At 37.0% G+C, this 14,080-nt stretch overlaps 1 protein-coding gene across 3 annotated transcripts in view; it reads left to right on the top strand.

The window, feature by feature from the left end:
• The window catches only part of UGGT2 (UDP-glucose glycoprotein glucosyltransferase 2), a 166,483-nt gene that overhangs the window by 51,990 nt on the left and 100,413 nt on the right, over positions 1-14,080 (top strand). For all 3 annotated transcript variants that reach the window (XR_013824820.1, XM_079902835.1, XM_079902836.1), the window contains exons 11-12: positions 4,266-4,357; positions 8,499-8,649. Coding sequence is in view for 2 of the 3 variants with exons in the window: in XM_079902835.1 (XP_079758961.1) it covers positions 4,266-4,357; positions 8,499-8,649 (243 nt within the window). In the remaining variant the exon portion in view is untranslated. The remainder of the gene's footprint in view (positions 1-4,265; positions 4,358-8,498; positions 8,650-14,080) is intronic.

Below are 14,080 nucleotides of genomic sequence, written 5' to 3'. Positions count from 1 at the left end.
GCCAGGATTACTCTGAAAAATTAAAGGAGCAGTAGGAACCTCTGCCCTGTGTGCACAGCAGCACAGACTGTACCTCCTGTATCTATGCTGGCCACCAGGTGCTCCAGCCTGCTTAGGGATGCCGGGGCCACCCACTGCTGTCACCTTGGCCACTTCTCATCCGCTTGGAATTAGCAGTGAAACAGTTTTGAAAGAAGCTTTGATTACTGAGCAAGGAACCTTGCATTTATTCAGTAAGTTACTCTTGACACTGTATATGGCCGTCTTGTTTACTGCCTCTTTCGGAACACGCTGAGAGAAAGACAAGGGAATAATGGCTTTCACGTCACTAATCCCAGGCAAAGGTGTTGGGCTAGTAGTCCCTGTTACCCACTAACACGTGGAGTGTGTGGGAGGTAACTAAACTGGGAGTTCCAACCTTGGAGAAGAAAGGGATGATTGTGATCGGAAAGTGAAAAAATCGTGGAATGTCCCTTGCAGTGTTAATGTAGGCAAAACGGATGGGCTACAGGAACACCTGGAAATATGTCACTGCTCCAACATCTTATCCATACGCACCAAATAGTACAGTTCCTGTAAAACGTGTCACTGTTGCAAAACATGTAAACAAAGGGTTTACACACAGCAAAGAAATAATAGTGGTCTTTAAATATACAGAAAGATGATTCATCTTTCTATAATAAGAGAAATGCAGATCAGAGTTAGACTGAGAAAGCAGATTTCAAAAATTCATACGTACGATAGTCACTCTATTGGTGAGTCTTATTTTGCATAAGAAAACAGGGAAAACAAGATATGTGTTTGTATTATATTTGTATAAAGAAACACCAGAAGGATAAACCAGAAACTTTGGGGGAAAAATTTGTCACCTCTGTGGGCCAAGGGTAGGGGCTGGTGAACAGGGTGGAAGGTGCTGGAATGAGAACAAAAATTCTTTGTGAATAGTTTTTACATAGTTTTTGACTTTGGACTCATGCAAAGATTATCCCCAAAATATCATGACTATGCTGAAGTTGTATAAGTGAATTTGAGTTTGGTTTTATTCAGGAAGCAATTGATTCAACTCCAAAGTACAGCAAGTTTCCCTTTGAAGTTCATAATTGTTGTTTTGCTCAGAGACTGGGCAGAATCTACTTTAGATGATTTAAAATTCAATGTCAATGCAATATGTATCTCTTATTGTTTACCATAAGAGCTGTTAAATATATTAATTAAATTGCATGACACTTATTTGTTTTGGTTGGGGGGAAATGGGGAAGGGGGTTAGGTGGTCAGGTAACTTCTTTTGCGTCAGTATTGTGAAACAGATTGTTTCAATTATGTAATTACATAATAAACCAGATGCAGATATTTAAGTACAAAATCCAATTAAAAGATTATACCTAATTCAGATAAAAGCTCACACTTTTCTAATTATGTCAACTAATTACTTAGAATGTGTGAAAATTTTACAGAGTTCTAGAGAAAATTCCTAGGTTAGCATATCTTCTCCAACAGTTCTTCTGTAAAATATATTTTTTCAGAATCTTTGTTTCTCTCATCACTCATCCAGAAAACAGCAAAACCCTTCCTATATTAGATTTACATCTGATTGGACTTCAAATTTTAAGTTCAGAATGCATGTAGTTCCAGCATAGGGACCTCCAGACAAGTTTATAAACCAATTTACCGTTATAACGCTCAACCAGTCTCCTGAAATCCAATCAATTGGAATTTTTTTAGTTTCAACTAATGGCGCAGCTCCATTGGTTGTTAAAGGGATACATTTCTGTACATTGTTCCCTCTTTTCTTCAATGAGGTCATATTTGTCCATGGAGATTTGAATTTGTTTCTGCTCAAAGCTTATGAGCACTCCCAACTCAATTCCACTTTTTTTTTTTAAATTTTTTATTTTTTTTGCTGCGCAGCAGGGCATGCAGGATCTTCGTTCCCTGACCATGGATTGAACATATGCCCCCTGCAGTGGAAGCACGGAGTCCTAATTCCACTGGACCACCAGGGAATTCCCCTAATTCCACTTTAAATTAAAAGTCTGTTTATATTTTTTGGACCTTCAAAATAGTGTGAAATTGGGCCTCAAACTCATGTGAAGATAAGCCAGAAGCTGTGAATTCTTATGGAAGACTGTTCTTCCTCCATTAAGAACCATGGTGAACTCAGCAAGTTTCTATGCTGTTTCTGCAGGACATTTTGTTTTCTAGGTCAACTTTTCACTTCACTGTGAGTGTAGCACTTCCTTATGTGCACAAGGATATCTCTGACCCTGCTGCCTGCCCTTGGTGGGCCCAAGGCGCTGCCTCCTGTCCTTCTGAGACTGACCTTTAAAAACTCACACTTTAGGCCACCTAGGATGAGGATGCTTGAGATTTCCTCAGGGCAGGGCCTTCAGTGTTTGTTATATCCTTGGACTCTTATTCACACTTTTTCTCTACTCTTAAGTGAAATCTTTAATTTAAAAGGTTAAACCATTCTTTTAGAGGGCAATATTAATATTTTAATCTAGCATTTCTGATATTTTCTTTTAGTAGAAGGATTTCAGGATCTCTGGTTCATCGTATTGCTAGAAACTAAATTCTTACTCCTTGATTTGAGAACGGCTGCCTTTAATCATACACTTGGGATAGTTTGCCAGGATTGAAGGCTACCCCCTTTGAGGGGAAAATAATTTGTCACCACCAGTTCCAGTACACATACCTCTCTTTGACATTGTTTCAGCATCAAGTTTACTGAGTTTAACTTATTACCCTTGTTTTGAGCATCTTTTTTGTTCAAGACTCTGTGCTTGGCCTAAAAATTCTTGAGGGAATTAGCAGAGAGGGAATTAGTTTAGTATAGATCAGTGTTTGACATGCTTTCTACTTTCAGATGTGATGCCTAAAACAAAGGAGGTGCTGGAGAGAGCTTGAGACAATGTGTATGATGGTTCCATGCAAATTTTGGGAAAACAGGCAGTGGATTCACTAGACCTCTATAGACGTTGAAGTTTGAATGCAAGTTTCCTAGCAAAACGTAACTATTTGATAGAAAGGCACAGAAGTAGCTAAAGACAAATCAGAATTTCACCTTTGAATCTCTCATGTTAATCTCTTGCCAGTATTCTGCATAAAGCAAATGGAGATATTTTCTGTACTGTTACAAATTTAGTTCCTCCTCTCCCCTCTCTATATGTAGCTCACCTGTCATGGTGAGTGATAACCATACAGAAAAATTCACCTCTGTAAAGCCTCCTCTGAACTTCTTCAAGTTAGTTGCTTCATCTGTCTTTCCAGAATAATTTATACAAATCTCTCTTAGGTCATTTATTGTGTGATGTCATTGAAATGCACTGTTTTAAAATTGTTTTTCTTCCTAAATCAATTTGCCTACTATGGTAATAGTCATAATGAAAGCTTCATTTGTGAGTACTTTATATGTGACTAGACACAGATATATATTACATTAAACCTTTATAACAGACTTGTGAGTATTCTATTTTACAGATGAGGAAACTGAGACTTATGGAAGATACTAAGTAAATTTGCCTAAATCTTACCACGAGTAAGTAGCAAGACTAGGGTTTAAACCAGATCTGACTCCCTCACCGTGATCTTGCTAACTATGCTGTATGGCTAGGACATTCCCTTTTTTTCTAGTGCCTGGAGTTGTTTCTAGCACTGAGTAGGCACTTGGGAAATATTTACTTAATAAAAAGTTAGTGAACATTGAAACACTGCTTTAATGAAAACTTATGAATTCATAAATGATTGCTAAATATTTACACATACACCAAGGTTTTGAGTTCTGGGATATCAAACAATAGGATTGTGCCAGCTATTAAATTCTAAGTGTGCGCACACACACACACACACACACACACACACACACACACAGTATAAAATGTAATAGGCAAGTAATTGTTGTAGCATTAGAAATTTAATATCACATACTGCAAAATCAAAATCCTCAGGTATCGTGTCTTTAATCTGTTTTAAGATTCCCATCACTTAGATCAGATGTGGGCAGTACTACCCACATATAGGCCAAATGTGGCCTGCTGCCTGTCTTTATACATATAAAGGTTTTATTGGAACATAATCATGCTCATTTGTTAATTATCTGTGACTGCTTTTGTGCTACAAGGGCAGAGTTGAGTGGTTCAACAGAGATGATACAGCTGGCAAAGCCTAAAATATTTACTGTCTGACTCAATAGAAATAGTTGGCCAACTCCTGACATAAATCAGCTATTGTTCTATCACTCGGTTAACTCTTTTCTGTATTTCCAGCATCTTCAAGATAGATTTGAAATTCAGCCAGGCGATGCTGGTCTCTATATAAATGGACTTCATGTTGATATGGATTCTTATGATCCTTTTAGGTAAGTATTGAATTATTGATACAAACTGTGGTTTATATATGAAGGTACACTTTTGTCCTGAATTTAGTATTTGTTAAAATGCAAATAATCACTTTAAAGGTAAAGCAAATATATCTTTTTTTTTTTTTTTTTGCGGTACGCGGGCCTCTCACTGTTGTGGCCTCTCCCGTTGCGGAGCACAGGCTCCGGATGCGCAGGCTCAGCGGCCATGGCTCACGGGCCCAGCCGCTCCGCGGCATGTGGGATCTTCCCGGACCGGGGCACGAACCCGTGTCCCCTGCATCGGCAGGCGGACTCCCAACCACGGCGCCAGCAGGGAAGCCCTATTTTACTTTTAAAGAGAGTCATAAAACTACTTTAAAATTCATATTTAGAATATAAAATGAATTTAGTAAACACAATACTTTAGTTCAGATATTCAGTTTTAATTGAATTCAATTTGCTTTTATTGAACTTAATTGATCATTTGTTTCATTTTCTTAGCACCTTGGAAATATATTTGAAAACACAGGGAAGATTGAGAAGTAGGGTTCAAGTGAGGCTTTTATCTTTATTTAGTTGAATTTTTGGACCTAATCTTGGGAAAATACTAATCTGAGATATAAAGGCCAAATACTACACATAGAGAAGAGCGGTTGTCAGCTCCTGGCAGTAAACTTTAGAGGACAGAAATTACATTTGTGTTTAAGAACAGTGAAAATAGATTTAAAAGAGGGCAGAAATGGTAGGTAGATTTTGGAAAGTTCTCTGTGGCAGTGTATGGGGAAATTTTCATAACAGGAACATTGTGACGTGTAACTTGGAAAGGCTACAGGTTATTCAAGAGATAGAGCCCCCTGGGCTTCTCCACCTGGTAATCAGTGATCTGCAGGGCGTGTGATACATTTTTGTTCCTCGTTGATCGGATCACTAGTTAAAACTACTATAATTCCCTTAAAGGAGAAAAAAGAAAATATGTGAGGATATTTATATCTTCTGACATTTTTAGCACAAAATAAAAAATCAAAGAAAGAAGTTCTCAGGAAGGATCAGAGCATGTAGAATCAAAAGTGTGAAAAGGTTGATGAATGAAAGAAAATGATTCAGGAAAGAGGAGAGGAAGGAAATGTCCTATTAAGTTATATCCTGGATCTGGAGAGAGGTGCTTTGCAACCAGTACTTTAACATTGTCGATTTGGGGAAAGAAAGTGAAGGGGGAATTATTTTTCTCTTTCTTCCTATCTCCTACCCTTGTCGCGGTTTGGGTTGTAGAGCTGGTACCACGCCCACGCCCTAACCCTTCTTCCTCTGATCCCGGAGGAGCCAGAGCCTCCATGCCTCAGTGTCAGGTCAGCCCAGGTTCACACAGGCTGTGTCCAAGCCCAGCTCTCACCCCCAGGGAGACTAGGACAGTAGGAGGGAGTGGCAATGACCAGGGAAAAAGGCAGGTAGGACTGAGGAAATTTGACGAGTTCCGTAAATGTGTTTTCTATATCTACCTTAGATGCATTTGCCTTAGAGCTAATTAATAGTCACCCCAGCCACAGGATGGGCCAGACTCTGGTCAGGTCCAAGTGCTCAAGAAACTGACTCTGGTACATACTGGATGTTACTCATTTTGACAGCCAGCCTGTTCCTGCTTGAGTAATATCACTACAGTATAACTACCAGAAAGACAGAGGTAACAAAGGTGTCTTGATATTTGCACTTGTGGAGTTCTTCTATATCTTAATAAAGTGGTCTGGCTCACAGTTCTTTTGCGCTCTGGATTACATATGTATTTGTAATGCAAGCAACATTAAAATTCAATATTATAAAATCAATTCAATATTAAAATTCGATTTGGTTAATATCTGAATGCCTACTATGCTGTAGAGACTGCTAGATATCAGGGGTGTCGTGGTGAACAAGACAGAAACATCTTGCTTAAGCAAAATTTACAGTCTAGGAGGGTAACTGATATTAAATAATTGTATTATGATAAGGTTTGTAAAAGATGAAGTGCAGTGCTTTGAGAGCTTTTAACTCCAGGGATTTAAACTTGCTCTTGATGGAACGTGGGGACAGTGCATATCAGATTTCTTCAAGGAAGTGATATTTAAGGATGAATCAGGCAAAGTGGGGAGTTGAGGTTCTGCAAGCATGACATATTTGAGAAGAATGCATTGTCTAGTATGGCCAGACTCTGCAGTGAGGAAGCATTAGAAGAAGCTTAGGTCGCACAGGTGGGCAAAGATCAGATTGTGAAACCAGGTTCTGGGTTTTGGCCTTTTGTCTCAAGGGCAGGAGAAGCCAGTGAAGGCTTCTAAGCAAATTTAAAGATAGTGACTATTTAAAAGGAGAAAGCATGAGAGGTTATTTAACAATCCAGAGATATAAGTTTTCCTGATAAATAAACCTAGCATATTTCAAGAACCAGATATTTTCTATTGGTATCCAAAATTCAAGATTTGAGAAGAGCAAGGAGGAAACTAATGCTTGTTGAGGGCAACTGTGTGCTCAGCAGTAAATTCATTTCATCGTAATACCCTATCAAGTGATTATTACTATTCTGTTTTTTATTGATGGGGAAACAAAGACTCAGATCTCACATAAAGATAGGGACATAGCTAGCAAGTAGTTGCAGGATTTGAAATTTCATGCCCTTTTCAAGGTACCACAGTATGTAACTCTATCTAGTTTTTCTACTGGTGGTTTTCCTTGGAAACTAGGTTGTGATAACAAAGATGATCGTTACAGAAGCTATGAGGAATATTATAATTCTGTCACACGAAAGTCAATAAGATCAATAAGCATCATAAAATTTTTTAAATGGAGAGAACATTGGCAATACCATCCAAAATTCTTATTTTACAAATGAGAAAATTTAGACTCAAGGAATTAAGAACTTCAAGAAGCCCCACATGAAGAAGTAGTGTTATAGCTCTGACTAAATCTTACTATGATATTCAACCTAGTACTCTTTTTAACACGCTCATCTTCTAATAGATTTGGGGGGAGGGGGTAGAAACTCTCCTTTGTAAAGCAGTGGTCAGAGCTGTCTAGGATACAGACATGCTGAGCTGATGTCATACAGAGCAGCTTGAAATACTTCTAAAACAGCCTTCTTCAGAGTTTAGCTATTAGATCTCTGCTTTTTAAATGTAGATCTCTATTGTCCTCCCCGAGAACTGTACTCTAAAGTCCGTATATTGCTTTATTCTAATTCTTTTCATTTCTGAAAGGTGAAGTGATTTCCAGGAATGGATTTTTGAATGAAGCACTTAGGTTAAATAAAATAAATATAAATTTTAACACTTGGTTTCAAAAAGTAATAATCAAAATTCCTCCTTGCCTAGTAGATTTTTACCTTCTCAAACATGAACATGAACATGAACATGCTTTACCCTACTCTGTACAGCCTTATCCATCTTTGCAGATACAGGGAAGCACTGCGTGCCTATAGCCTTCACGTCCCGGCTCTTCCACTCTACTGGCTGAGTGACTGGGCAGGAGGCTTCACCTCTCTGAGCCTCATTGGTGTCACTTGAGACTTCCTGAGGTTGTTTTGAGACACAGAATGAACTTGATAAACAGTAGTTTAAAGAATCAAACTGCCCTAACTTTTTGTCAGTAGGGTTATTTATTGATGTTGTTACTTTTAGCAGTAATACTTTCAAACATGTTTAAGAGCTATCAAATTATTATTATATACGTAATTAGAAATTTTAGTATGTATTCTCAACAGATGTGAACTTTCATACTTTAATGGGGTTTCCCCTGCATTAAAATTTTATATTTTAGGTCATGTTTGATTTTACCTTGTTTTTGTAGTAGCTTTATCAAAAGAGCGACCTACTGTATTTTTTCCTTTCATTTTTGACCTGCTCAGTGGTGAGTATATCCTCACTTCTTTAGTGAAGAGTATAATAAATATACCTTGTTGTCTTATCCTTTAAATAAGAAGATTTTGTTACCACTTTAAAAAAAACCTCAGCATAAGTTTACCCTGGATAACTAGACTCCTTGTCTTATTTGTTAATGAGTTTAATAGTGTATTTTCCTGCTATTAATAAAAATACCAGTGAAACTTGTTTCTAATGCTTTGAGAAATCTATAAACTTTACAGGATTTAATTAAAAATTTTGGCAAAACAAAACATTTCTTTTCTTTAAACATAAAGTCTTTTGGATATGCTGAAACTAGAAGGAAAAGTGATGAATGGCCTTCGCAATCTTGGGATCAAAGAAGAACATATGAGCAAATTTTTAAAGTTAAGCTCGCCTGATTGGGACGATACCTATGCATTAGATATTAGACATCCTTCCATAATGGTAAGTATGCATGTAATTCCTCACTTTAAAACCTTTAGTAGACTTCAGAGTTAACATAATACCAAATATTGGCAGACTTTGGAGTAAATGTAAGCATTTTGAAAGATGTTGTAGGAGAACTCAGTGAGAAGAAAAAGTTAAAACTACAGACTCATCCCCTCTCACCCTTACATCTTCTTTCCCCTTCCTGGTATTCTCTGTACTTCCTCACGAGAATATCTACTCAGCTCCTTCACTATCCTTTCCAGCTTTAAAGATAAAAACAAGTGAGAACAACAGAATAACCACATGAGCAACAACAAAATACCAAATGGTTAAAATCTGAGGAATACACGAATACCACCTTAATATAATGGAAATCTTGCCTAACCATTTGCAGTGGCCTCCTAACGTTCGGTCCATGTATTATAGCCTAAGTGAATTTTTTTGGAAATCTGATCACATCACTTTCCCTTGCTTAAAGCACAAAAAAAGTCCATCATATGGCCTAATAGGTGTAAATGGCCTACTTCCTCCTCTCATATCTTAAACTATGATATATTCTTTTTTACCACTCTCCCTTATCCCGTGCTTGGAAAGCAGTTCTTCCTCTCTTTATCCAGTTGACCCCTACTCTCTTTTCAGACTTCAGCTCCAAAAAATACTTCCTGAGAGAAGCTTTCCTTAACTATCCAAAGTAGACGATTATTTCATATACGCATTGTGTCAAGGAATCCTCAAGTTCACCCTTAGGTTCAGTGGGTTTGCTAAAAGGACTGACAAGGCCTGGAAGTTGTTATACTCATGGTTACGATTTATTAGAGCAAAAGAATACCAAGCAGTATCAGAAGCAGAAAGGGCATGGGGTGAAGTCCAGAGGAAACCAAGTACAAGCTTCCAGGAGTTCCTCCTAGTGGAGCTGTGCAGGACATGCTGAATTGGATGTGTGACAGTCCGCGCAAAGTGCTGCCTACTAGGGGAGCTGACTTGAGCCTGAGGGTTCAGGGGTTTAAGAGGGGTTTAAGAGGGGTCTGGCACTTGAGCATATAGTGGCCATGTGGCTGATGTTAGTCACTGAAACGCCAGACCCTGAGAGAAAAAGCAGGTATTCATCATAAATCATATCGTTTGTAAAAACTCTGTACAAACTGCTAGAGCATGCAGCAGGCCCTCAGCGTGCAAAACACTCTTTATCAGTCAGAACATTCCAAGAGCTCAATTCCCAGGAGCCAACCTAGAGACCCTTTATCAGGAACACAGGCCCTTCTTGGGAATGTGCAAGGTGTGGGCAGCCCAGGCTTGCTGACTTAATCCTCTCTCTCTCTCTCTCTCTCTCTCTCTCTCTCTCTCTCTCTCTCTCTCACTCCCTCTCTCTCCCTCTCTCTCTCTCTCACTCACTCACTCACTCACTCACTCACACACACACACACGTGTGTGTATGTATGTATCTATATTTATTATGTTATAGAACTACCAATCACTCTGTGTACTTAGCACAGTTATAATTTTACATTTATCCTGTGGTTCTTTGTGATGTCTTTGTTTCTTACTTGACTATATAAACTTCATGAAGGTAGGAATTTTTTCATTTTTTCTCTCACCATTATATCCCTGGCTGTAGTAGGTACTCAATAAATATAAATATTCCTTGAATGAATAAGTAAATACTTATCTCAAACCAACATAAAGCATAATTTTAACAGTGAAACTCCGGAAGCATTCCAGTCAGAACATAATATAAGTATGTTCATTCACTGATATGATTTAACATTATTATAAAAAGTATTAACTATTAGAAATGAGAAAATAAAAATGTTGCATAAGATTATGTAACTAAAACTCCTTAAGGGAAGCATTTATAATTAATAAGAGATTTTAGTAATATGGGTTTGAAGTAACTGTAAACAGATCAAAAGCTTTTTTTCCAAAAACCACTTGGAAGACATAATGATTTATTCATAATAACATAAAAATTGAAATACCCTGATAATATCTTAATAACTACTATGTGATAAAATAGTCTTAATAACTAATAATAAAAACTACAACTTAACTGATGAGTTAGAAAAGAAGGGTAAAAGGACACATGGAGAGTGTTAATTGGCATAGCCTTTTAAAAAATTATGGCTGCGGTGCTGTTAAACTGTTCATATATACTTGAGCTAGTAATTTCACTGGAAACTTCCATAAAGAAGTAGGAAATGGAGAAAAATCATTATATCCAAAGATATCATTACTGCATATTTTTGAAACAACTAGAAATGAGTTAGCTATAAACAGAAATGTTGTAAGTTGTATAACCACACAATTATTATTCAGAGATCAAAATTATGTTTATAGATATGTTTTAATAACCAGGGATAATGACTATGTCCTCATGTAAATAAAAAATATAGATTTATATGATATCATCATGTGAAAAGATAGAGGATCAGAAGGAAATCTATCAAAATATTAAGTTACTAATGGGTGATGTAGTTTGGTCGATATTTTTTTTCATGCTTTTCTGTAAATTTCAGATTTTAACAATGGGCATTATTATATGATCAGGAAAAAAGAGGTTTTAAGGGAAAAAAACATAACTTCACTGGATGTCATACTGTTTGTTTTCCTGTAGAAATTTAAGGGATTCGCTCTGAAGTGTTGCAGTTGTTACAGTTATTTTGTCCTGTGGGAACAGCCGTCCCACTTATAGACCTAGTCCACCATCCAAGAATCATGGAACAATAACAGCACCAAAGAACTACCATATTCCCTGAACATCAGAGACCTCAGACTGAGGACAAACCACATATGTTATTAATTAGTTACCATCGTATTTTCCAGAACAATTTTCTAAATGATTTGTTTGTTGATACTGTTTTTTTTACTACTCTTTAGACCATATTCTCTCATTAGCTAGATTTTACTCTTTCTTGGATATATTTAAACTCTATAGCAGATATCTTTTCTAATAATGTTTTATCAGGAAAAGGAATGACCATGTTAGTAATCTTAATACTTTGTGCCTTTTATTTTAAGCATTTATGCTTTTGATCATTTCTAGAAGAATGCTGAGAGTAAGTCACACTGTTAAAATGAGGGAAGTAATTTTCAAGCCTATTCTGGACATAAGAAATAGACCTGTAAAGAAACTGTCCAGCTGCATTTATAAAGTAACATCCTGATCCTCTAAGGTTGGCCGTGGAAGACAGTCACTCACATGGGGGGAGCAGCCCTGATGCTGTTCCCATCGCCTCCACCGCCCACAGAGTCGCAAAGTCTCCTCCTATACTGCTATAAAGTCTCCTTTCTTGCCCAACTCTTCGACACCTTCGGGCGGCTTTCTTTTACAAGGAACTTCTATCTGAGAGTGTCATGAAGTAATTTTTATTGAGATAAAATATAAATAAGATAATGCTTTTTTAACCATTGTAAGTGTGTAATCCATTGGCATTAAGTAGATTCACAGTCTCGTCCAACCATCACCATTATCCATTTCCAGAACGTTTTCATTATTTCAAATAGAAACCCATTCCCTTCTCCTCTAAGTCCCCGGTAACCTCTGTTCTACTTTTTGTCTCTATGAATTTCCTATTCTAAGTACTTCATGTAAGGTTAATCATACAGTATTTGTCCATTTATGCCTGGCTTATTTCACTAGGCATAATGTTTTCAGTGTTCATCCGTATTGTAGCATGTATCAGAATTTCATTCCTTTTTAAAACTAATAATTTTTAAAGTATCTTTTTTACATACTATTAAGGGAAGCTTCGTGTCTCAATTAAATGCTTCTGTTTTTCCACTTGGAAAGTGCCTGCCTGAGTAGAAAATTGTTTCTGAGGCTTTATTCTCTAGATACCTTAAAAATATCAACTGGCACAAATGCAGAGCTCTGAGGTCTCAGTACTCTTCAGCTTGGTCTGTTAGAGCGGCAAAATTAGCTCACACATTAGCTTTATTTTTGTTTCATAGCACTTGCTACCACCCAGTATGATATGTATTTGTTTATAATAATCTTCCAGTGGAATTTAAGTGCCACAAAAACCAGGACTTTGTTAAATATCTTCAACATACATCACGTCCTATTGAATAGGAAGCACTCCAAAAAAAATCATTGACTATCTTAATGTCAAAACAGAGTTATTCATGAATGAAAGCAATACTTTGCTTTTAATTCTTTTTCCCCTGGATCTGTCTCCCCACTTACTTTTTATCTTTACAGAGAAAGCTGAGGCCCTGAGTTAAATCACTTCTGACCTCTCTGTTTATACCCTCCCCCTCAAAAAATCTTGGTGGTTTATTTCTTAAAAGTCTAACTGACAGTTAAGTAAGAATCTGAGGTTCATTGGTATTCTTCCATCCCTGATTTACCATTCCAGCTTCCTCTGTCTCAGACATCAGGAATCACCTCAGGTGTCACTGGAATTTTGTTAAGAGTCAGTAAAAACAATTATAGGATTATATGTTTGGCTCCTTTGGATTGTAATTTCTTTTCAGTTCACTGTGCCAGACCACGAACAGTGACAGAGGCTTTGGTCATATTCTAGCAAAACTACCCCTGCAACTATTTTCTGTACTGTGATGTTGATGATGTAGCTGTATTCCTGGGGCGTTTATTATAACTTTCTTTAATTTTCTTTAATGTTCCCAAGTCACTCTAGCCACTTGTCATTATATAAAAACAATTCTAATTTTTTGTTATTGTCACCAAGATGATAGTGATATGATTTTTTTTAAAAAGGCACCAGTAGGCACAGGCAGAGCTTATAAGTTCTTTAGCTAAGAGTGTAACTTGCCAACCACAGTGGATCCTACAGTCATAAAGGCAAGTTTCCCTGTTCACGTCCAGTCATGATGTTGTAAATCAGTTGACTATAGACATGTGGGTTTATTTCTGGACTTTCAGTTCAATTCTGTTGATCTGTATCTTATCCTTATGCCAGCACCACACTGTTTTTTTTTTTTTTTACTGTAGCTTTGTAGTAACTTTAAATATCGGGAATTTTGAGTCCTCCAACTTTATTCTTCTTTTTTAAGATTGTCTTGGCATCCTTGCACCTTTCCCTTTCATTATGAATTATGGAATCAGCTTGTCCATTTCTGTTAAAAAGAAAAAAAAGACAGCTGGAATTTTTATTGAGATTTTGCTGAATCTATAGATCAATTTAAGGAATATTGCTATTGAAATATATTACATCTTCCAATCCATGAACATGGGATGCCTTTCCATTTATTTAGGTCTTCTTTAATTTCTTGCAACAATGTTTTGTAGCTTTCAGTGTAAGTCTCAGACTTGTTAAATTATTTCTAAGTATTTTACCCTTTTTTATGTCCCTATAAATGGAATTGTTTTCGTATGTTTAATTTAGGATTTTTCATTGCCTTTTTTGTTGTTGTTGAAAACTGGACATCTTGAATATTGTACTGTGGCACTTCTGGAAGTCAGATTCTCACCCCTCCCCAGGGTTTG

The sequence above is a fragment of the Stenella coeruleoalba genome (assembly GCF_951394435.1).
Source record: "Stenella coeruleoalba genome assembly, chromosome: 18".
NCBI classification, from domain to species: Eukaryota; Metazoa; Chordata; class Mammalia; order Artiodactyla; family Delphinidae; genus Stenella; species Stenella coeruleoalba.
Note: the sequence above shows the minus strand (reverse complement) of the source record. Positions and strands in the feature narration are given on the sequence as shown.